The following is a 24,766-nucleotide window of genomic DNA, read 5'->3' as shown; positions in this document are numbered from 1 at the left end:
GTGAAGGTAGGTGTAACCGTGTAGTGTCAGTAGTATAATAAGTTTGTGGAGTAGTAGCAAGAAGGTATCGTATACATTTAAATTTGTTCTCTTGATTATTTATTAATGATTTTATGTAGGGTCGGCACCAATGTAATTATGGTTTTACCACCGTGTTTTGGTTCAGCCGAAATAAATTTTACTTTGATGTTTACATAATGTTTCTCACTCCAGCTGCAGTCTGGTAGTGTTGAGTCTCATGAATATTTTTTCTAGCTCTCTTTTCCCATGTTTTTGCCTCACAGGAGATATTGTGGTCTTTTCTATTGAATATAACTGTAATACATTGATGTAAAGTTTATTTGAGTTTTGAAATTAAATTAGTAACTTACTACATACATACTACATACCACATACTACTACTTACTAGTGTGTTCTTAGCTGTGTAGATTTTAATATTGATTGTTTTTTGTCTTGATTAAATAATTTTACTGGACCGCCTGATCAGTAAAATTCAGAAATGATAGAACCGAAGAACGTGTGATTGTTAAGATGTTAAAAGGTTATGTCTGAATTTCTGAAGTCTGCACAGGTGAACCAGCTGGGAACACAATCAATTACAATAACCTCCACTATAGACAACCCTCAATTACCCCTCAATTACCCCTCAATTACTCCTCAATTACCTAGAATATCAGTCCATATCTGCTGGTGATGAGGATGTTTGGAAGATATCTCCAGAGTTTTCTCTATCGTGTACTGTAGAAGAGAACACATCCTGTTCGTCACAACTTGCCTGAGACAATTATTTTCGTGACCAGGGAATGTTTACGAGTTAAAATCTACACTAAACATTAGTTCATAACTAATGATGACGGACCAAGTTTGCTCTCTCCCCCTGTTATATGGATATTTGAGATTATACCAAGAGAGAGAGTCACTAGTTAGTAAGTTAGAGAAAAGCTTAACACTCGTCTGACTGGAGAAATCAGGTCGGAAGTGTAAAAATAGCATGTTTGATAATATTTAGGTCTACTTTTGAACCGATAAATGATAAGAACTAAAGAACATTGTCTCAGGTTACAAATCCGTGAGTAAATTTTAAATTTGTTACAAAACTTTGCACTTAATCATGTTAATAATGATGTTAAATGTCAATGATGTCATACTTCAGACAATTGACACTGACAGAACCAAATGCAAGTATTTTTACAGAGAAGTAACACGTTCTATATAAACGTGTTATAAACATGTTATAAACGTTTTTTAAACCCACCTGAGGTGAAGTTTTAGGGTATCGTAGAACATAAGGAATGTAGTATCCTCCCCACTGTAAGTGTAGATATCAAACCCAGAGAAGATAGCATTTAGTAACAATTTACTGTTATCAGTTGAGGCGTGTTGGGTAGTCAACCAGCTCCTTATATCGAACTTTGAGAGCACTGTGAACCCGATCTCGGTGTCACCTGAAAATGAACTGTTAGTGTCACCTGGAAATGAACTGTTAGTGTCACCTGGAAATGAACTGTTAGTGTCACCTGGTAATGTTACACTTGTAATTCGTAACAGACTTGACAGCTTGTTATTGTCGAACTTAAAGAAAACAACAACCCTGCGGTAGTTGGATTCCTGTTTGACGCTTATATGTGATAGTAAAACTAGATCTAACGGTAGTGAGATAAAACTCTTACCTCGGGCCCCCATTGGAGCAGATAACCACACATACTTCTTAAATATTATATTAAATATTTTAAACTAATTAAAACTCTACAAATCTATTACATTTATCGATTATTAATAGATTTTATTAGTATCATGTAATGAAATGGAAGCATTTTAACCAGATGTAACCAGTCCATAATATGACGAATATTTTCAATTCTAGATAAAAAGCTCTAATATGTACGATATTATATTAAGATACCTGATACTTGAGTGAAATGAATCGAAAAAACGTGACCATTTAAAATGATCTGATCATAGAATGTTAGAATGATAATCATGTTTACGACACGACTTAATCTAACAAAACATCTATGACCTTATATGGCTGTATCATTGGTATAAAAAAAGACATGACAACAACAAAACATCCTTACATCTAGAAAGTGATATGATGACATGACTGTAGACGTTGACGAAGTTTTGGAACCCCTGATTTGGTTGGAACAGAGGAGCTAAACTCGTAGCAAACTCCTTCTTGTTCATAATGTAGTTCAGTAAAGAGAGAGTTTCTTCGGGATTGTTCCTGGGAAGATGGCGGTTACGATTACACTGTATTAGGTCACTAATTGTATACAATTTGATCAAGTAATGGAGGAATGATCTGTTCATCATTATTACCGAGTAAGAATTTAAGTTTCTATTGCCAAGTTTATCCAAAAAGTCAGTCAACATCAAGCCAGCTCTAATATAGATAACTGGATTAGGACGGACCTAAACTATTACGTAGTATTTTATCATTAGCGTAGCAGCCCAACCGAATAAAAGCACACAGATTTAACTTCGATGATTTAACCGAAAATTTAGCACGAAAATGCTGCATGTACGCGACTTCCAACAAATTATCCAGAAAAACCTAACAACCTGATGAAGAACTGCCCCAGACAATCGATACTGAAAGCGAATATCTGTTGAGAGGGCGGGTATTTCCAGACAGCTGAGGTGAGGTGATCAACCACATGGTAAAACAACTTCCGGCCCAGTTCCTGGTTGTTCCCTGCTGATTTGTACAGATCTGATACTATCTGGAGGATATTTTAAAGTTATGAGGATTTTATAAATTCTGCTGCTGAATAAAAAAGATTCTAAATAATCTGCTCTACTGTCAGTTAGTTACAAGGCAGTCTCAGCTACGTCAGAGCTGAATAATCGAGAGTTCTAAACGTTCATAATCATCATCGCAGTCGTGGCTAAATATCTAATTGGTTGTGATTCATAATTTTATGTAAGAAAATATAGCTATGATGTATGAACGCAGCGTGTACTTTAAATTTAAATACTGCGATTGTCTATTGTTATTAACTAAATGCCACAATCGTCTCATCAACATTCGGTCCCTCAGAACAACAGACAATTAACATTAACCAACTTCAAACTTCAACTATTATAGTGTTTAAGTCATGAACCGTCCTTAAAATTCTTATACCATTGAAAATTTCTTGTTTCATTAATAGAAGTGGTATTCACGAGTGAGAGCTATAACATCACATCACCACCTGAACACAAACCTAATCTCTCCAGACAGAAGCAATAAAGAGGAGAAAACATTAAACTCTCTTTATATTTACAACCTAACACTTTAGTTAAGTTATATTAGAGATCAGTATTACTGAACTTAAAGTTATGCGTGCCTAACATGATTATAGAAACCTTACTGATTGCCAAATATTAGCTTACCAAGCCTAACGTAACAAACTGTACGAGATTGTGCTATTCTTTTTAGATTTCTTCGCATATTTTATTAGGAAGTATTATAAATTCTGCTGTACTAAATATCTAAAACCTTTTAAAACAATCTGATGTATGGCTTAGGAATTGTTTATTTTTCAAAACAGAAAGGATTGTTTCAACCCTCAAAAAGTAGCCATTATGATCACATCAAAAGATGCCGTGATGACTCTGAAGTTCTCAGAATAAAATTTAATTGTTTTGAAGTGAGTTACATGGTGGAAATTATTTAACACATATAAACGCTACAAATTATGATTTTCAAGAAATGCGAACGTACCCTCTCAAGAAATATGGCTGTAACACAGATGTCATCCTCTAGTTCTAATCTACACTTTTCCAGGGTATCTTCGTAGGTTCCTCTGTTCTCTGCAACATCTGGGATAAAGATAAAATTTAGATATATTGTTACATTATTTTAGATTTTGGTAGTTCTAATAGTTGGGATCCTTGGCTGTCATATCTTGGTAGTCTTGGATTTCAAGATGGCAAATCTGAATGATAAATTGCTATACCACCCTCCAGATTAATAATCATTGTCCATTTACCACCAGCCCCTCATTACTTCTATCACCTATTCTGTTGATGTTCCACTTCGTTCGAGCTGGAAGATGACGATTGACGACATTAATATCAAGAGTCAGAATTACAATCCACCGCGTCCCAATTATCGCGGATAATTATAGCATAGGTAAATTAAAACTTAACTTGAACCGTAAATTTTCTCAAAGTCTGATGAGTCATGTGCCTTGAACTTAAAAAAGGTGCGATCGATTACAACGACTACCAGTTTCATTATAGTTCAGCTGCGGCTCATGGGACAACTAAACTGAGGCAGGTGTTTTAATAATCTCTTCAACTCATCATCTCCTCAGTCCTCGGCAGTATGAGAATTTACAAATTATTTTGCTGCTCTGCTTCAATATATTTTGGCGTCTTGAATTGGGTTGTAAAATGGAAGACATAATTTTCTCGGATCTCTCTTACTACATAAGATCAAGTACTCTAGGAACAGTCACAGTAGTTGGAATACTCTCTAATGTGCAGCATCTTTATCTTTCTTTGTCAGGTTAGTGTCCAAAAACCTCAGCACTAGGTAACGATCAAGTAATTTGTGCCAAAGTTTGTTGACAAATATATTACTATAAATTGTTCAACAGTTCATGCACAATGCACCTTCACCATAAGGACCTCTCCAAACAGGCACCAAAGAAGCAGTTTTGGAGACGCACAGCTGATTGCATTAAACATCACTGATCTGCTGATTTGCTGTTTCTCCTTGGTTAATCTATTCTGCTTCAACGAATATGTAGACTTGCATACACTAGACTTGCGGGAGTATGGTGAAAAGCCTCCTGACGTTGCCAGGGAGAATAACATCGCTTTCTCCCAAAACTGGCAGATTTATGGTGGTCTTCCTTTGTTTTATTTAGCTTTATTGTCATGTTTCATAACAGTTATGTTAAGTGCCACACGGACATTGGCTTTAGCCAAGCCACTCTACAGCATCAGCAGGAAGTTTGTTTATTTGGCTTTTGGCATTTGCATATTGATCCTTCTTATCCTATACGGCACTAAATGCACTATTTTATCCAAGCCAAGTTACTCTTTTATTTTCGAGACAATCGGGATAGTTGAAATATTCACAGTAACCATATTGGTGGTAGTCGTTGGCATATTTACTGTTGTATCAGTGAGGGCTCTAAGAAATTCCAATAAAATCATTGCAGCTCAAAAGATAAAATATGAGAACAGCAGAAAAGCCGCGATTATGATCCTAACACTCTCGACAGTATTTGTGATATGTAATGGAGTGTGGTGTATCATATGGGGGGTTGTAGCTGCAACTGGTTCTACTGGTGAAGATGGTTCTACTGGCGAGGCTAATCTTACTTTCGCCCGGCTGATAAATATAGTTATGATTACATTGAATTCCAGTTGTAATCCTATTGTGTACATATTGAGAAACTCTGCATTGAATGAGTATACAAAGACACATTTCAGGAGATTAGGTAGATTTATTTTAACAATATTCCCAATATTCAAACAATAGGCAGACTAGCGAGACAAAACGTAGGTCGTTTCGCTTAGTACTAATCATATTCAATTAAGTGTTAAAAGAAATGTTTAATATTGAATTGTATGATATTGAAAGAGTCTAAATCTTTAAACATGTTGTGACTGACATATAATTGTTTATCTTTTAAAAGAAAGAAATAAAAAGATTTTTATGAAAGTTTAAGATTGATACTATTTTCTAGATTCTGTTTCAGTAAAGGTGCACACTGTACGTTGTTTTATTAGCTGCAGCTGAAGCCATACAGTCACGACAGTAATGAACATTACCATGAATATAAAATTATTATTAACATATTGAGTTATTAGACCGTATATTATCGATTGTGTTTAAAACATAATAATATGTTGTGCCCTTTTGAAGAAACCGATAAAATATGACAGAAACATTACTTGTTGTTTAAATTTAAAACATTTGACTTCCCAAAAAGACCCGACTACAAAATTATTGTTCAGAAAGTACAAATCAGTCATCGACTCAACGAAGGTCGACCTTAACACTTTTCTTCGGAGACTCGATGAAAGTTCCCTTACTGGACTCCAGAAGTGCTGGGGATATCAGTACATGGTCCTTCCAAAACTGAAGTGGCCTCTTGCCATCTATGATATTCCGTTCACAACAGTTACCAGATGGGAACAGAATACCAACAGTTTCCTCAGAAAGTGGTTAGGGGTGGGGCACACTCTGAGTGGTCTTTGTCTGTTCAGTCAATCATCCAGTGTGGCCTTACCGGTGAGCAGCTTGACAGATACATGGAAGATAGAGAAGTGTCGACTGTTGCAATCTTATCAGACATCTAAGGATGACCTGATTAAAGCAGTCCAGCCCCAAGTTCGTTCTGGTAGAGTTTGGAGGCCTGAGACAGAACTGGAAGAGGCCAGAAGAGATTTGGTCTGTGAATCGGTGCGAGGGATGGTGCAACCTCAAAAAAGAGTTGGCATCGGTTTTGGTGACTGGAAAAAACCTTGGGAGAGGATGGATGAGCGGGAAAGAGAGAGGGAGGTTATGCTGAGAGTGAAGGAGAACATTGAAAGAGAGAGGGAGGTGCAAGTAGGTTCTCTGGAGATGCAGAGCAGGTGGGGTGAGTGGAGAGAGCTCGTAATGAAGACGGATTTGAGCTGGCATACACTTTTTAAGTATGGTGACTCACTTATTGGGTTCATGCTAAGTGCTGTGTACGGCACCCTCTTAACCCCCTCTATGGTTTCCAAGTGGAGTGAAGATGAGGATGGGAAGTGCAAGTTATGTGAGGAGAGGATGGGCACCATTCAGCACATTTTGGCTGGGTGTAAGGTGGCCCTTAGTCAAGGAAGGTATAGATGGCGGCACGACAAGGTTCTGAAGCAGATCTCTGAACAGGTTGTCTTCCATTGTGATCGCCGAGTGAACACTTATAAGAACAAGGCCGGCAATGGAAGACAGTTCATTGATTTTATTCCTGCTGGGAGGAGAAAAGCAGGTACAGACGACCGGAAGGAGAGTCGTGGTTTTGGGATCCTGAGTGGGTATCGGGATTGGATAGTGCTGTCAGACCTTGAGGGGCAGCTTAAGTTTCCCAGTGAGATTGTGGAAACACGGCTGAGGCCGGACCTTGTGATATTCTCAAGGTCGGCAAAGACAGTTATTTGGTGGGAGCTAACAGTACCATCTGAAGAGCGGATCGCTGAATCGCACGAGTACAAACTCGACCGATACAGTGGTCTGCAGGCTGAGATTCAGGCGAAAGGTTGGTGCTGTTATAATGCCGCAGTCGAAGTTGGAGCTAGGGGAGTGGTTGCGCAGAGTTTGGAGAGAGCTGCGAGGAGGATTGGTTTTAGAGGAAGAGAGCTGAAGAAGCTGGTACGGGACAGTGGGAAAGAGGCAGCCCACTGTTCCAGATGGATTTACTTGTTATCGAGAAAGAGGGAGTGGGAGTTCAGGAAGGTTGGAGCTTGAGAGTTCACTATAACATCTAGAGGAACCATAAACGTTATCTCGTCGCCAATTGCGAGCTCTAACGGGTCTCCTCAAGTGACTCTCGGATCAGATGGTGGTTCAAGGGTGGACTGCTGGGGCGCCTGACAGGAAACCGTATTGCGATTAAAGCCCCGAAACGGTGTCAGGTTGGTAACTGATGATTCTGATCCATGCTCCTGTGAGTTTGCTGTTGTATCTCAACTTGCTAAACTGAGGCATCTCCGCATCTTGGGTGAATATGTGTACATCTTCATACTAAACCCAGGTGTGGCATGTGTCAGTGAATACGGGCGAGCGGATGCAATAGCGAAGGTGGTGTGGCAAGGCCTAAAAGACACAGTCAGATAGTTGTCAGCTCGCTGACTGTAAGGGAGAAGGTATATCCGTATTTCGCTGCTACTGATGCAGTCCTTGATCTGGCAATCAAGGCTTCTCTGTTTTTCGTCTAACTATGTACCGTTGGGCTTGTGGAACCCGTAAGGGGGACATACATAGGTTAGAATGGTTTTGTGCACCAAGAGGAGTGAGGGAATGAGGGTTGAAGAGAGAGAGAGCTTGAGAGTTGTTAGGGTGGTTAGGATCAGTAGGTGGAGTGTTTGGTTGGAGCTTTCTGTTTTTGCTGTATAGCATTTTAGTCACTCCGCAGTTTATTAACTGTGTCTCAACTCTAAAACATTTGACTTCCCAAAAAGACCCGACTACAAAATTATTGTTCAGAAAGTAATGACCGCTTCATAACCCGGCTTCTACCCCATTATTGTTAATAAGACAGAGTCTCCCGGCTCCTACCCCATTATTGTTAATAAGACAGAGTCCCCCGGCTCCTACCCCATTATTGTCAATAAGACAGAGTCCCCCCGGCTCCTACCCCATTATTGTTAATAAGATGTAGAGTCCCCCGGCTCCTACCCCATTATTGTTAATGAGACAGAGTCCCCCGGCTCCTACCCCATTATTGTCAATAAGACAGAGTCCCCTGGCCCCTACCCCATTATTGTTAATAAGACAGAGTCCCCCGGCTCCTACCCCATTATTGTTAATAAGACAGAGTCCCCCGGCTCATACCCCATTATTGTTAATGAGACAGAGTCCCCCGGCTCCTACCCCATTATTGTTAATAAGACAGAGTCCCCCGGCTCCTACCCCATTATTGTCAATAAGACAGAGTCCCCCGGCTCCTACCCCATTATTGTTAATAAGACAGAGTCCCCCGGCTCCTACCCCATTATTGTTAATAAGACAGAGTCCCCCGGCTCCTACCCCATTATTGTTAATAAGACAGAGTCCCCCGGCTCCTACCCCATTATTGTTAATAAGACAGAGTCCCCCGGCTCCTACCCCATTATTGTTAATAAGACAGAATTCCCCGGCCCTTGAGGTAACTTACTTTCTTGAACAGCAGTGTTCTCAATATACTGGCATGAGTTAACAGGTATCATAGCAGGACCACTACACCGTCCCAGAGCTCCTATCCTGCTGTAACACGTGACTAGCTCCACCTGTAATAGATAACACGTGATACATTGTTACACTGTTAATACTACTTTAAGTGCTGGGCCACTGATTCTGTTCAAAATATATAATTTCTTGTGATCTGGTTCATCACATTAAGTGCTCGAATTCAGGATTTGTCTGAAGATCACCTCGACTGATTGGTCCTACTGTAATTATTAGCAAACCTTAGCAGAGGTCTTGTTGTAGAATTTGTTAGGAATGTCCTCAATATAAGCCTTGTCCAAGCTTTTCAAAGTACTGGTCAACTCTACGAACCTCTCCGCGTGCTGTTTTAGCTTCCCAAAATAGGGTCCTGGTACACACACAATGGATTACTAATTTTATGATATCCAACAATAAAATTTATCCATTTTTTTGATTAATCGATTGATTTATTTATTTAATCTTTAGAAATACAATTTTCTTAGCGGACAATCTCGACTCTCCTTTAATCTAAAGATGAATATATTATACATAAAAAATATGATACTAACTTACCCACGACGCTGAGTAGAGCCATATAGTCCAAATCAGATTGGGTTAGGTCGGGTCCGATTGGAATGTTTGACTGGAGCAGGATAGGGTCTGGAGGTGGGGCTGTTTCACTCATGTTCTTACTGAAATAAAGCCATGTCTTAAGAAGTGAAATAAATATCAAATTGTGAATATTGTCTACAGTACACTTTTAAGAGTGTGCACGGGGAAGTACAGTTTCTCATGTTAACCCTCACAGTTTCCCGATCATTCGGCTGCTTCGACCGTGAGGGTTACATAAACCCAATACTCAATAGTAAAGTGTCCTTTGTGAGGGTTACATAGACCCAATAATCAATACTCAATAGTGTCCTTTGCTTACCCCAGGGTATTTAAAACACTCAGTCAGACAATATTGAGAGCATTTAACATTTTCTAGAAATGCTAGGATCTAATTCTATTAAGAAATTAAGATTACCGAGATAAGCAGTCTAACCCACACATTCCACCAGGAGAACATAATATGAAAAAAAACATCGATCTAACAATTTTGCCACTTCGACCGATGAATCATGCTACAAGCCGACCAAAACTGGTGACCAAACGTCCGGAAACAGAAACAAAATCAACAATATTAGCCAAAAGAACCAAGCGGAACCTGTATAGAGAATTTTTCTTCAATCTAGTACGCGAAGTTGGTATATTTTCCAAGAAAACAATCGTCTTAGTTCGTGGAAAAACCCATGACATAACAGGAGTAATGAACACTTTTTGTGCCAGGATTGAATTTCAAAACCAATCCTTTGCCTTATACATAATATATTATATTAAGTAGATTATATTCAAATTATTATGTAATATAATCTACCTTACATAATGTATTGAGAACAGGTATGGAGAATTACAACGTGAGTGGCATTCGCAGAAAGACTCAGTAAAACTCTGATTTACTGCGGAGTTTGGGGAAAGGAAACAGTAAATACGATTATTGAGGTTTTGTGACTTGCAACAAATTATCTAGAAAGTAAAAAGTAGAAAGTAGAAACTGTCCTATGGTCGAAAGTGAAGCGCCCAGAAAAACAAAATAGCAAGCGAACATGTTGCAATACTAATAGATGTCTATCAAAACTCAGCATCGTTCCATCACAGTGTACGAGTTTATCGCTAGATAAGATATACATGATATGAGTCGAAGTTACAGCATCGGATAGAGATCATGAAGAAAAATAAGAAAAATTGTTTCAAGAGTTGCAGTTGATGAGTTGATAGATCAATCTTAGTGTACATAAAAGGCTAATGAGTGCCGAAAATTCGATTATTTTTATATATAAAATTTCTGGTTTTGAGTAGCAAAAAGGCGAAATAACGTGATTACTGACGAGTAGACGTCATAATTTATGACAATATATTGTGATACAGTTCATTTCATGTGGATTTATACATTGATGTTCCTTATGACGTCATAATTAATGCCCCCGTGGTAAGATCATGATGAAAGAAAACAAAATAAGAGTAGGTACGTACCTAACATAACCGTACAGTAAGCTAACAAGATATGTGGCTGTTTCCTCAGGCTTGGAGCCGCGTCTGGGACTATACCTCCTTCCTGAGTACCTGAAAAGTGGGTACTGTCACATTACTCAATATACATTGTACATTACTTATAAATTATACATTATACAATCTACTACAAGAAATGACTTCTATTCGTAAGAATGCGAGGAAGATCACAGTCCCATTCTCACTAACTGAAACAAATACCACACAAATATGTCACGTGACAATATACCTGGTCCACTCCGCTGCTCTGCTCCCAATGTCTTGCTCTATCTGACCAAAATTAACCATATCGTCCCATGGAGAGTCATTTCCCTGCCAAATAATATTTTAGGAATCATGACATTACAACATGCCATGTTTATGAGATAATGTGAATCACATATTATACCATAGGTATATTATGTGAATAGTACGTCATCTACCTGGTCTCTGTAAAATACCAGTAACTACCAGTAGTGTACTGTAAAAATAGTACCAGTAATAACCCGGTACCTGTAGGATGTCAGCTAGTAACTACCAGTAGTGTACTGTAAAAATAGTACCAGTAATAACACGGTACCTGTAGGATGTCAGCTAGTAACTACCAGTAGTGTACTGTAAAAATAGTACCAGTAATAACCCGGTACCTGTAGGATGTCAGCTAGTAACTACCAGTAGTGTACTGTAAAAATAGTACCAGTAATAACACGGTACCTGTAGGATGTCAGCTAGTTTGCTGCCACTGTACTGTAAAAATAGTACCAGTAATAACACGGTACCTGTAGGATGTCAGCTAGTTTGCTGCCACTGTACTGTAAAAATAGTACCAGTAATAACACGGTACCTGTAGGATGTCAGCTAGTTTGCTGCCACTGTACTGTAAAAATAGTACCAGTAATAACACGGTACCTGTAGGATGTCAGCTAGTAACTACCAGTAGTGTACTGTAAAAATAGTACCAGTAATAACACGGTACCTGTAGGATGTCAGCTAGTAACTACCAGTAGTGTACTGTAAAAATAGTACCAGTAATAACACGGTACCTGTAGGATGTCAGCTAGTTTGCTGCCACTGTACTGTAAAAATAGTACCAGTAATAACACGGTACCTGTAGGATGTCAGCTAGTAACTACCAGTAGTGTACTGTAAAAATAGTACCAGTAATAACACGGTACCTGTAGGATGTCAGCTAGTAACTACCAGTAGTGTACTGTAAAAATAGTACCAGTAATAACACGGTACCTGTAGGATGTCAGCTAGTAACTACCAGTAGTGTACTGTAAAAATAGTACCAGTAATAACACGGTACCTGTAGGATGTCAGCTAGTTTGCTGCCACTGTACTGTAAAAATAGTACCAGTAATAACACGGTACCTGTAGGATGTCAGCTAGTAACTACCAGTAGTGTACTGTAAAAATAGTACCAGTAATAACACGGTACCTGTAGGATGTCAGCTAGTAACTACCAGTAGTGTACTGTAAAAATAGTACCAGTAATAACACGGTACCTGTAGGATGTCAGCTAGTAACTACCAGTAGTGTACTGTAAAAATAGTACCAGTAATAACACGGTACCTGTAGGATGTCAGCTAGTTTGCTGCCACTGTACTGTAAAAATAGTACCAGTATAATAACACGGTACCTGTACCTTACCTTTGATACCTTTGATCTGCTTCGTCGAAACTCGACAGGCCATCAGAGTTGCTGACCACCCCAGAGAGAAGATGCCTCTCGATCGTTACGCCAGTCCAGTATAGAATTGGAGTTCGGTGATGTGAAGCCCCGGATTGGCAGTTTATCCGGCAAGGAAAGCATGAATGCCGTCATATGATGCTTGAAGCCATCATGTTTGGAGACTGCACGTATGTGCGAAGGTATACAGTTCCAGAGTCTGGGACCCATTACACCAAATGATGTTTCATATAGAGTCTGGTGAGCAGCTGAGCTTTTTGTACGGACAGCTGGAACCTTAGCAAGGGTACCCAATCGTGGATTTACTGTGAACTGTACTTCAAGGTCGTTGGATGTGAAACCATGTAGGATTTTCCACATGTGCATGACAATGTAACGTTCTCTGCGCCTCTGAAGTGACATGAGGGACAGGGTTTTTAGGCGATCCCAATAATGGAGATGCTGTAAACCATGGATCTTTGAAGTGAAAGTTCTTTGTACACTTTCAAGCTCCTGAATTTCATACACTTTCGCCGGATTCCACAGAGGAGAGCAATACTCTAAGTGGCTACGGACTAGTGACTTGTATAGTGTTAACATAACACCAGTATTGCGAGAGTGGAAGACACTGAATACCCATGCTGCCATCTTCCTCGCTTTATCACAACTAGATCGTATTATATGTGATGTCCAGGACGTATCACTGGATACTGTTATACCGAGATCACGGAGCTGATCCACAGGACTGAGTATAGTACCAGTTGATGTTCTGTATTGGAACTGTTCATGGACAAAAGGAAGCTCATAGAGAGGATTACGTTTGTTGGCAAGATGGCATATGTACTCAAACTTATCCTCATGTAGTGCCATGTTGTTTCTTGATGACCACTCAGTGACTTTGTCAAGATCAGACTGAAGCTCAGTAACATTATGTGAATCACTGATGGATCTGCAAATTCTTGTGTCGTCAGCGAAACATCTTAACGTTGCAACACGCAGCTAGCAATGTCATTAATGAATATTAAAAACAGTATGGGACCTAAAACTGTTCCTTGGGGGACACCACTCATAATAAGAGCAATGATAGACATGTGACCATCTACAACAACTTGTTGAGTTCTATTTGTAAGAAATGACTCGATCCAGATGATGATTTTGGGATGAAAACCATATAGCTGCAGTTTTTTGATAAGAAGTTGATGATCTACTTTATCAAAGGCCTTGGCATAATCCAAGTATATAGCGTCCATGTCGTCACCATTTGATAACGCCTCGATGATGTCATCAAAATGATGAAGCAGCTGAGTGAGACAACTTTTCCCCGATCGGAAGCCATGCTAGTAACTACCAGTAGTGTACTGTAAAAATAGTACCAGTAATAACCCGGTACCTGTAGGATGTCAGCTAGTAACTACCAGTAGTGTACTGTAAAAATAGTACCAGTAATAACACGGTACCTGTAGGATGTCAGCTAGTTTGCTAATAGTACCAGTAATAACCCGGTACCTGTAGGATGTCAGCTAGTAACTACCAGTAGTGCACTGTAAAAATAGTACCAGTAATAACCCGGTACCTGTAGGATGTCAGCTAGTAACTACCAGTAGTGTACTGTAAAAATAGTACCAGTAATAACCCGGTACCTGTAGGATGTCAGCTAGTTTCTACCAGTAGTGTACTGTAAAAATAGTACCAGTAATAACACGGTACCTGTAGGATGTCAGCTAGTTTGCTGCCACTGTACTGTAAAAATAGTACCAGTATAATAACACGGTACCTGTAGGATGTCAGCTAGTAACTACCAGTAGTGTACTGTAAAAATAGTACCAGTAATAACCCGGTACCTGTAGGATGTCAGCTAGTAACTACCAGTAGTGCACTGTAAAAATAGTACCAGTAATAACCCGGTACCTGTAGGATGTCAGCTAGTTTGCTGCCACTAATAGTACCAGTAATAACCCGGTACCTGTAGGATGTCAGCTAGTTTCTACCAGTAGTGTACTGTAAAAATAGTACCAGTAATAACACGGTACCTGTAGGATGTCAGCTAGTTTGCTGCCACTGTACTGTAAAAATAGTACCAGTATAATAACACGGTACCTGTAGGATGTCAGCTAGTAACTACCAGTAGTGTACTGTAAAAATAGTACCAGTAATAACCCGGTACCTGTAGGATGTCAGCTAGTAACTACCAGTAGTGTACTGTAAAAATAGTACCAGTAATAACACGGTACCTGTAGGATGTCAGCTAGTTTGCTAATAGTACCAGTAATAACCCGGTACCTGTAGGATGTCAGCTAGTAACTACCAGTAGTGCACTGTAAAAATAGTACCAGTAATAACCCGGTACCTGTAGGATGTCAGCTAGTTTGCTAATAGTACCAGTAATAACACGGTACCTGTAGGATGTCAGCTAGTTTGCTAATAGTACCAGTAATAACACGGTACCTGTAGGATGTCAGCTAGTTTGCTGCCACTGTACTGTAAAAATAGTACCAGTAATAACACGGTACCTGTAGGATGTCAGCTAGTTTGCTGCCACTGTACTGCTGAGGAAGCCCGGGTACGAACAAGTTCGCCTCGTGGAGACGTGTCTCATCCGTCCACAGAGACAGAGACATGAAGAAGTGAGACAGCTTGGAACGGAACAGCATGTCCTCCGTGATGTCTTCCTCCGTGTCGTCTGCAAGGGGCACGTGTTATGCACGTGTAAGGGGCACGTGTTATGCACGTGTAAGGCCAAGGGGCACGTGTACTGTGTGTTCAGTTATATTGTTTCGTGATTTTTTTCCCTGCTCTTGCCGAAGGCAAAAAGATCGTAGGGAATAAGTAATCGGGTTTGGATATATGAGCTATCCCGATGGACCTGCGGTGACGACAAAAGTCTGCTCCTTCGCAATATAGACCACTCCCCTATAATTATGCGTAAAGGAAGCGTCTGTTATGCTGCGCGCGACGCTCGGCATGTGTTAGTTAATTGCAGTATCCAACGCGAATTTCAATTGTCAAACGATGCCGTTCAAATTAAGTTAGCCCAAAATTTGTGCGCGGCGTACTAAATATTCGAGTACATGCAATCCTGCACGCGCGCAATGACAAATTACGATGAAAATATTGCAACTTTTTAACAACAAAATAATCCAATATCTAATTTTTATCAATCGATAAAATTAACTTTTCGTTGCAAATATTAACGGTTTAACTTTAAGCAGGGAAAATTAATCGTGCGTGGTGTAACCGCGGCGAAATTCTTGTTGGATTCGTAATGATATTTGTTCTGTGCGTTACAGAAGGAAATAATTCAATGTAGTCCGAGGAATCCTAACTTTCCTCGCGTCCTAAGATGGCTAAGAATCTCTTGTCTTATATAATATAGGTCCGACCATCTGCCCAATATATTATGGTATTAGGGTGTGGTTCACTGATTATGGAGATTTGTTCATTGTTGCTTGGTCTACAACACACACCCTAATAGGTCGAGTTATGTTGTTTACACCTCGGAATGTTACATGAATATTGATAAAGGTACTCCGTCACACAATACGAGTCACACTTACCTAACTCAAAGAACTGGGAGGTGTCGGTCAGTCTTTGTTTCATCGCTCTGATCTCTCGCACTTGGAACATCCCCTGAAATTGAGTGTTCTACATTTTATCACTCATTACCAGTTCTCAAAGATTATTAAGAAACTGTTTACACCATTGAAATATTCAAAACCCCTAAAAGAAATCAAGTCATCCTAAAATGGTGATCAGTACAGATCAAGACAGCTAGAGTGAAAATTTGTTTCTCCAAGCAACTCTATCATCGGCTAATATCTTAAGCTTATTAAGATCATTCAAAGAGTTAAGTTTTAAACCTCTACGGGTCAAATCATTCACAATAATCTTGAACAAATTCTTACGATGCGCACCGACGCGCCCTTTACAGTTTGTTGTGACAGCAAACTTTAACGCTAATGCAGCGGGGGAATCATCAGCACTACGCAAGATATGACCTAGGAGCTTCCACCTTGCTTTAGGGACACGATCTGATAGCTTTACTGAGTTACATCTTAGGTATAAGTTTGCATTGGATATTGTTCCATGAGGCCAATAAATGTTCAGTAATGATCTAAGGTGTTTTCTATGGCAAATGTCTAGTTTTTCTAGTGACTTTGCAGTAGGACACCAACTACTGCAATTGTACATGATGATTGATACAATTTGGGCTTCGTATACTGCTATCTTTCTGGTAACGGAGATATTCTGCTGAGACCAGATCTTGGTGAACTTATAGAAGGCATTGTTCCCAGCAATGCATCGAGCAGCTATATCACTTTCACTACACAACAATGACCCGAGAATCTTACTCTTCCGCCAATCTTCATTTCCACGTAACATGGTATCATCACGACCAGGGATTGTTTCCCCAACAGGAGCGAGGAAAACATGGGTAAATTCTGTTTTCTCTGTGTTAATGAACAGGTTAAACTCCTTGAAGACTTCCTTAGCTATTGGTAGGATAGCTTCTAAGGATTCTTTTTCCACGTTCATGAAGTTACAATCATCTGAATACGCTGACTCCAGTGGCATACCTTCATTTGAAATAGGGGGATTGGGTATGTGTGGGGGAGACTCTGCAAGTCGATGGCGTAGTTCTATAAGAGCTCCTGCCAGGACAAGAGTGAAAAGCTTGCCGGAGAGACTGTCGCCTTGAAAGGACCCAAGAAGACTCTCAAATACAGCAGATAGTTCTCCTTCCACTCTGACCTTGAGCATGGTGTTGGTTAAGAGGAGTCTTACTAGTCTGAGGTCGTCGTCTGTGCATCCAGCTTTGACAAGAAGGTCGAGTATTGTCTGGCGTTTGATTGTGTCAAATGCTCGAGACATATCTATGCCCATCTTGTGATACTGGAAGTGTTTACGCGTGACAACTGATATCAACATCCGCTCAGCCCACACTAGATCACCACAACTTCTACCATGTTTATACCCCGCCTGCGTGCTACCAGTGAAAGCATCAACTTTGTTTTCAATTCTCTTCAGTACAATCATGGATAATATCTTACGAGCACCATTTGATAGACATAGAGGTCGTAGACTAATGACGGGACCAGCTGGTTTGCGAGGTTTCGGTAAGGGGGTGATGATGGCTTCACCTATAACATCAGGAAATGAATTGGTCTCCAATGCGCTATTGATGATCTCGGCATATTTTGACCAGAATTTTGTACCAGCATTTTTCAACCACTCGTTGTAGACTTTATCTGGACCAGTGGCTTTGTTGTTCTTGAGAGATTGGGCGGCTTTCTTTACTTCATCACATGTGATGGGTATGTCTAGGCAGCGTCCATCCCCTATAAATGCTTGAAGTGGTTCATCCTCACATGTGAACTGCTTTTCGTAGTAGTCTCTGATCACTTGAGCTTTACCAGCATCTGTGGCAACAAAGTTACCATCTTCATTGTGGACACTGATAGTAGCTTTGGGCTTAGTGTCAGCTAGAGTACGCACAGCTTCAAACATCTGCCTTGTGTCATCTGTTGACATGATGGTTCGAGCGATGTCATCGGCACGTGTGTCAGCAAGGTTCTTGAGATGCTTACGGATGTCTTTCTGTAACCTGTTGATCCTTGTACGGACTTGAGTTCTGTCAGCAACTTTGTTGTTACAGTTAAGTGCAGCTTGCAGGGTTTGTCTCTCTTTTACAAGGGCTTCAACAGTCGAGTCACTACTGAAGTTACGGTTTCTGGAGCGTGGTAGGGTCCCGATTACTTCATCAGCAGTTGTCTTAAGGACATCCATCAGGTTAGTGAGATCATCATTAGGGTTTGATGTTACCTGAGAGTTGTTGACTTTCTGTTCGACTGAAAGTTGGTATTTAACTTTGGTGGGAAGGTCAGTGGTGAGCAGGGAGTTGTTATATCTCTTAACTACTGAACTTATCTTTTTTGTGGGAAAGATTTTGTAGTAGGGGGCTAGTTTGATCTTACAAGCAACGAGTCTGTGGTCTGAGTTAGTAGCAAGACCGCCATATGATCTACAATCTTGGAACATGAATCTGCTGCGTGTTCTGCACAAAATGTAATCTAATTGGGCAAAGACTGGACGAGTAAGTTTGCTACCTTTAGGGCGACCTTTGGCAGAAATACACATAGAGAAAGTAGTTCGATGTCTACAAGGATGATCAAAATAGGTGTTGGTAGCAAACAGTTTGTTTAAGCACATGAAGTTTAATAAATGTTCACCATTGAAGTTCCTTGTACCCATTCCAAACTTGCCCATATACTCTGTTACACCATACTGATAGTCCAAAGGAGATAAGGTTCCCAACTTACTGTTGAGATCACCACAAACAAACAATTCATGAGATGCAGGAACTGAAATAGCATGGGTGAGTTCTCTGTAGAACTTTCTAAGAAGGGCAGGGTTTCCTTCTGCTTTAGGATTAGTCGGGCCATACCCGTTAACAATTCTGATATTTTTAGGATGGGATGAAAGATTAGAAGGAATGACGACATTAATATAGGAAACCCGGTCTGAGGTATACTGATAGTCTGTGACATAAGGTAGTAATCTAGGACTTATGATGAAACCTAGTCCACCATGTCGTCCTTGATTTTGCTCCATCATGATCAATTTGTAATTGTTTCTGAGATATCTAGTGGAATGATTTTTTGACTTTTGTCTCTTGAACGCACAAGATATCAACACTATATTCAAAACAATCCGTTCCGAGTTCTTCCTGTTTCTCCGTCTTAGAGAGCCCTTTTGCATTCAGTGAAGCTAGGCTCAGTAAGGAAGTAGAAGAAAACTTTGAACTCATAACTGTCTCAAAGATACACTGAGAAATCAGTTAATAATATATAAGGGCCAGGGTATTATATAAGTATTAAAGTTAGTTATTATATATATATTATATATAATATATATGGACACGTTCATTGAAGTTTGAGGATATTGGTAATTATTAGTGACCCTACTGAATGGCACGATGATGTAAAATGTGTCACACTATGAAACTATATGAACCCTCTAACCCTAAGATAATCGTTTCATCCTCTAGATAAACTTTGTCGCATAACGATATCTTTATCAGACGATAAGATATCGCTTAAATGCGGCCGGCAGTGAGTTGTAAACTTTGTCACACTATAAAAACGTGACGGAGTTTATATGGACCCCTTGTTGCCGTGTTTGACCAAATTTTCGAATTTCCAATTCATAGAATAGCTGTATATATGACTATTATCTACATATTTAGCGACTTTTTTCCTTAAATGGTAGCACCATGTAAACTCTGTCACACATTTAAGAAATTTATATGAGGGATGTTTATGATATCCTGACAAGAAATGCCGAATAGTCTAGCATTATTTTGTGAGCTGAATGTGTTTGGAATTGTTCACATATTTCATTGTTATAGGCAAATACAAATACAGAAGGCAGAAATAGGTAAATTTAGTCACATAAATTTGTATGATATCTCAACATGTGTGAAATTGAGTAAATATTAGTATACCAACTTAAACACCCTATATTACGTACTATGGATCAATTAACAATATTTCAACCATACGCCGGTCATATAAATTATTATATGGCAGTGATATGTTAACATTGGATAAATTTCAACACCTGAACAGGGTAAAAATTTGTAAATTTCGTCACAAAAAAAAATATTATAACTTTATTTGCTCCATGTTGGCAAAATAACTAATTTATCGACATAGTGATGGTGATAAAGTAACATTATATACTAATTGAGGTATGATTCTTCAAAATAGGGGCAAGAAATGTAAATTTCGTCACATCAGCTATTGCATTAGTCAGATAGATTTTCTTTCATATCAACTGCCCTTATTATAGTTGGAATGGATTTATACACGAAATATAGAAACCCATGCCCATTTTTCATCACATTGAAATTATACTGTTGGGGCAGGAAAAGTAAATTTCGTCACATTTCGGTAAATTAGTGATATGAGTTCTGATTTGCTGAAAAATAACCTACCAATAATTCCTGGAAGAATATTGAATTCTAATCGGGGTATGGTTCTTCAAAATAGGGTCAAGAAATGTAAATTTCGTCACATACGTCATTTTAAAATTTAGATACATTTTCTTTCACATCAACAGTCCTAATTATAGTTTGAAATGATTAATGAGTTTGTAGTTTTGTTACGTGTTGAAAAACAGAGCTCCCTTATCTCTGTTTAATCGGAAATTTTAACTGCCACTGCACTGCTACTGCACGGTGTTTGTACTTTACCTTTGTACATCTATACAAGTACAAATACACAATTGCAATGGAAAAGTCTGCTCATAACTCTGCAAAGAATCTTCTCGTCAACGGTTTATGTAAAGCTTGTTCGAATGATGAGGTTGTCAAAAGTACCGACATTGTACAGTGTTTTTGGTGTAAGGACAGTTTTCATGCTATCAACTGTGATGAAACTTGCAATGTCAGTGCGCCCACGGTTTTTACTGCTCACCTGTCTCATGCTGTGAACAACACTTCATCTTATGCTAAACGATTTGGTCGCTTTCTATTTATCTGTAATGATTGTAGTACTGCTGAGGAGGAAAAGAGGGCTGCTACTACCGTAGATCGGGTAGGATTGTTAGATAATAAAATAGATGCCATAAATTTGGAGTTCAGGGAAGAGATGTCTGAACTTAAAACCTTGCTGAAGGAACAACTGTCCCAGAAACCTGAGAGAGCTCAAGAGCGATCCTCAGATCAGGTTGATTTTATGAAACAATTTGCTGAACAGTTTTCATCTTTAAAAGAAGACCTCACGAAAAATATCAATGATGTTATTGACAATAAAGTAAACACTGTTGTAACAAAATCTGGTACTGTTTCTCATACAAAGGACGTTCTCTATTCCAGCTTGTTTACCGACTCAAACAGTTCCACACCATCTGCTCAACCACCACATGTTCCAATTGCTCCAACACGTACACAACCTTCATCACCCGAGATTCTAATTCTGTCCCCGAAAGAAGAACAATCGGTAAATGCTGCAACAATGACGAATGTGAAAAAATTTGCTACTGATAAATTAAAGAGCAGTCAAGTAGTATTTCTCAGATGTAATGAAAACAACAAGAAAGTTTCAATTGGCTTCCCTAATGCTGAAATTCGTGATAAGGCTACTTCACTTCTCAATGATGGAAATACCTTAGATTCGTATGGATATCAGTCTAAGAATGGCAACAAAATGCTGCCAAAAGTTACTATTTATGGTGTTTCTTCTGAAGTTCTTGACGATATAGACACTACAGCTGTAGGGAATGATGCCGATAAACTTAGGGATCTTGAAAAGAACCACTTAGTCGCCCAAATTGTGGAGAAAAACTCGTCCATCAAAGATTTGTATGAAGCAGGGCACACTATCAGTATTGTCTATCTCAATAAGATAAAACGTTTCACCAACGATAAGCAGGAACGCATAGAGCTCACTATTGGAATCAAACTATCACCATCTGTCTATAGAGTCCTCTTTAACCAACAACAAGGATCTCTCTATTTAGGTAGTCGCAGATACAAAGTAACTGATCGCTTCTACATCAAACAGTGTTATCATTGTCAAATGATTGGACACACTTCTGTTGACTGTAATGAAGTCAAAACAAATAAACATCCTACCTGCATGTACTGTATGGGAAGTCACCGGTCTTCAGCATGCCAATTTAAGCAGAAGAAGGACAAACATGCCTGTGCTCGATGTTTGGCTTCAACACACACTAATGATGCCGAGAATTCAAGAACACATAATGCGGCAGCTTACGATTGTCCTGTGTTGGTAAGAGAAACTAAACGTATTGCTGCTAACACTGATTTTATTTCAAAAAACGTAATGTGAAATTAGGTGCTAATCGACAGAAATCACAGCTTTCTATTGGTTGTTTCAACGCAAGGTCTCTATGCAACAAAACTTGTGGCGTACTAGAAATGCTTAAAGATAACTCGATTTCTATCTGTTGTATCACGGAAACTTGGCTAAAAACTAATGATCGGGCAAAGTTTGCCGAAATCCGTGATTTTGGGTTCGATATTATCAGTGCCCCTCGAAGAGGTAGGGGAGGTGGTGTTGGTTTTCTCTTCAACCCCAAAATGATATCGCCTGTACGCAATGATGTTACTAAATATTCATCTTTTGAAGTACTTGAATGTGTCATTAAAACTGCTGGTGAGATTATCAGGCTATGTGTAGTTTATCGCAGCACTCAGGCCAAAGCGAAATATGATGAAACAAAAATATCTAAGTTTATGGATGACTTTGATGGATACCTGGACAATCTTCTGCTTAAAACTGGATCTCCAATTATTTGTGGTGACTTTAATTTCCATGTTGAAGACCTGAACAATAATGTTGCCCAGAACTTTATTGCTCTTTGTGAGAGCAAAGGCTTCCTTCAGCATGTCGACTCTCCTACTCACATCTCCGGCGGGACACTGGACTTGTTATTTACTCTAGGCTGTGTAAGTGACTCATTGTCTGTAACAGATATGATGGTAGAGACAAGCACTGGAACCAGCTCTGATCACTATCTAGTAAGTTTTCAGGTCCCAGTCACATTCGATCTTCATAAAGCTCGTACATATGAAGAAAAAGATGTCAGAGAGCTAAGCAAAATTGACATCGATAAGTTCAGGGAAGATCTGTTTTGTTCAGAGCTTAACCTTTCTGAATATCAATCCTTAGACGAGACTGTGAACCTTTATCAAAATGTCCTTGAACAGGTGCTAGACAAACATGCCCCACTTATTACGAAACGATTTACTGCTGAAAAGTCTGATTTTTGGGATAATAAATGTCAAATTGCTGTCAGAGAGAGGAGAAGGGCAAAACGAAAAGCCAAAAAGTATCCAGAGAATGATGAGTTTAAAACTACTCATTTTGAAAAATGTGTTGACGCAGAAATCACTATCAATCGAGCTAGGGATGGCTACTATGATAAACAGCTCAGTTCTTGCAAAGGAGACTCGAAAGGGACCTATAAAGTCATAAATAAACTTTTAGATAAGGAATATGGCTCCAACAAATTGCCAAATGGTAAAGATATCGAAGTGGCTGCCAAACTCAAGACTTTCTTCGATCAAAAAGTAAAGACCATTTACTCTAATATTGAGAAGGAAATTCAAAACACTTCCCTAAACGGTCAAGGTACCAAGGACTCTACTTCGATAGATAATGCAAAGTGTAGACTTAATCAGTTTAAGGAAGTCTCATTATCAGACCTTGAAACCTTAATTAAGAGTCTTCCCAATAAATCAAGCGTACTCGATGTCATACCAATGTGGCTCTTCAAGAACTGCTTACCCGAGCTTCTCCCAATCATCCATTACATCGTGAATGAATCACTAAGAGTCGGAAAGTTTCCATCTGCCCTAAAAGAAGCATCTATTAGGCCTGGACTCAAGAAACCTACCTTAGATGTTGATGAGCTGAAAAACTATCGACCGATTAGCAATCTAACTTATCTGTCCAAAATACTAGAAAAAGTAGTTCATTGCCAATTAAATGAATATGCTGATGTCAACAACCTGTTTTCCCCATATCAATCAGGCTATAGAAAATTCCATAGTTGTGAAACTGCAGTTACCAAAATACATAATGATATTCTAATGATGATTGACAGCAAATCGAATGTTGTGCTTCTACTCTTAGATCTATCAGCTGCTTTCGACACCATAAACCATAACCTCCTTCTTACGAAACTCAAGAATGCGTATGGTATTACAGAACTAGCACTCAGCTGGTTACAATGTTACCTTAATAATCGCACATTCAAGGTTAAAGTAAAAAAAGCCACATCTTCTGAAGGCTATCTGGATATTGGTGTACCTCAAGGATCCATTTTAGGACCACTACTGTTCATATTGTATACCAGAGATCTTGAAGAAATTGTCACAAAATATGGTTTCTCGATACATTTGTATGCAGATGACACACAGGTGTACTTTACTTTTGATGTTCACAGTTCTAATCCTGATTTAACAGCTGTGAAAAATTGCTTTCTGGAGATAAAGCAATGGATGACAGTTAACTTCCTAAAACTGAATGATGAAAAAACAGAGTTCATTGATATAGGACCATATGTCAGCCCAATCCAGACAATGGATTTAGGAGACCT

The 24,766-nt window shown here is 39.2% G+C and overlaps 2 protein-coding genes across 4 annotated transcripts in view; one reads left to right on the top strand and one right to left on the bottom strand.

The window, feature by feature from the left end:
• LOC134819580 (uncharacterized) overlaps window positions 1–24,766 on the top strand; it is a 776,807-nt gene that overhangs the window by 309,098 nt on the left and 442,943 nt on the right. The gene's annotated exons all lie outside the window — the stretch shown is intronic.
• LOC134819572 (ectopic P granules protein 5 homolog) overlaps window positions 1–24,766 on the bottom strand; it is a 63,693-nt gene that overhangs the window by 23,786 nt on the left and 15,141 nt on the right. For both annotated transcript variants that reach the window (XM_063829580.1, XM_063829581.1), the window contains exons 13-24: window positions 16,195–16,267; window positions 15,151–15,320; window positions 11,220–11,302; window positions 10,955–11,044; window positions 9,455–9,573; window positions 9,142–9,269; window positions 8,850–8,961; window positions 3,710–3,807; window positions 2,566–2,726; window positions 2,079–2,227; window positions 1,256–1,445; window positions 666–775 (exon numbers count right to left, since the gene is read on the bottom strand). In XM_063829580.1, the coding sequence (XP_063685650.1) occupies window positions 666–775; window positions 1,256–1,445; window positions 2,079–2,227; window positions 2,566–2,726; window positions 3,710–3,807; window positions 8,850–8,961; window positions 9,142–9,269; window positions 9,455–9,573; window positions 10,955–11,044; window positions 11,220–11,302; window positions 15,151–15,320; window positions 16,195–16,267 (1,483 nt within the window). The remainder of the gene's footprint in view (window positions 1–665; window positions 776–1,255; window positions 1,446–2,078; window positions 2,228–2,565; window positions 2,727–3,709; window positions 3,808–8,849; window positions 8,962–9,141; window positions 9,270–9,454; window positions 9,574–10,954; window positions 11,045–11,219; window positions 11,303–15,150; window positions 15,321–16,194; window positions 16,268–24,766) is intronic.

Source organism: Bolinopsis microptera, chromosome 8 (assembly GCF_026151205.1).
Source record: "Bolinopsis microptera isolate Bmic1 chromosome 8, MBARI_Bmic_1.0, whole genome shotgun sequence".
Lineage (NCBI taxonomy): Eukaryota > Metazoa > Ctenophora > Tentaculata > Lobata > Bolinopsidae > Bolinopsis > Bolinopsis microptera.
Note: the sequence above shows the minus strand (reverse complement) of the source record. Positions and strands in the feature narration are given on the sequence as shown.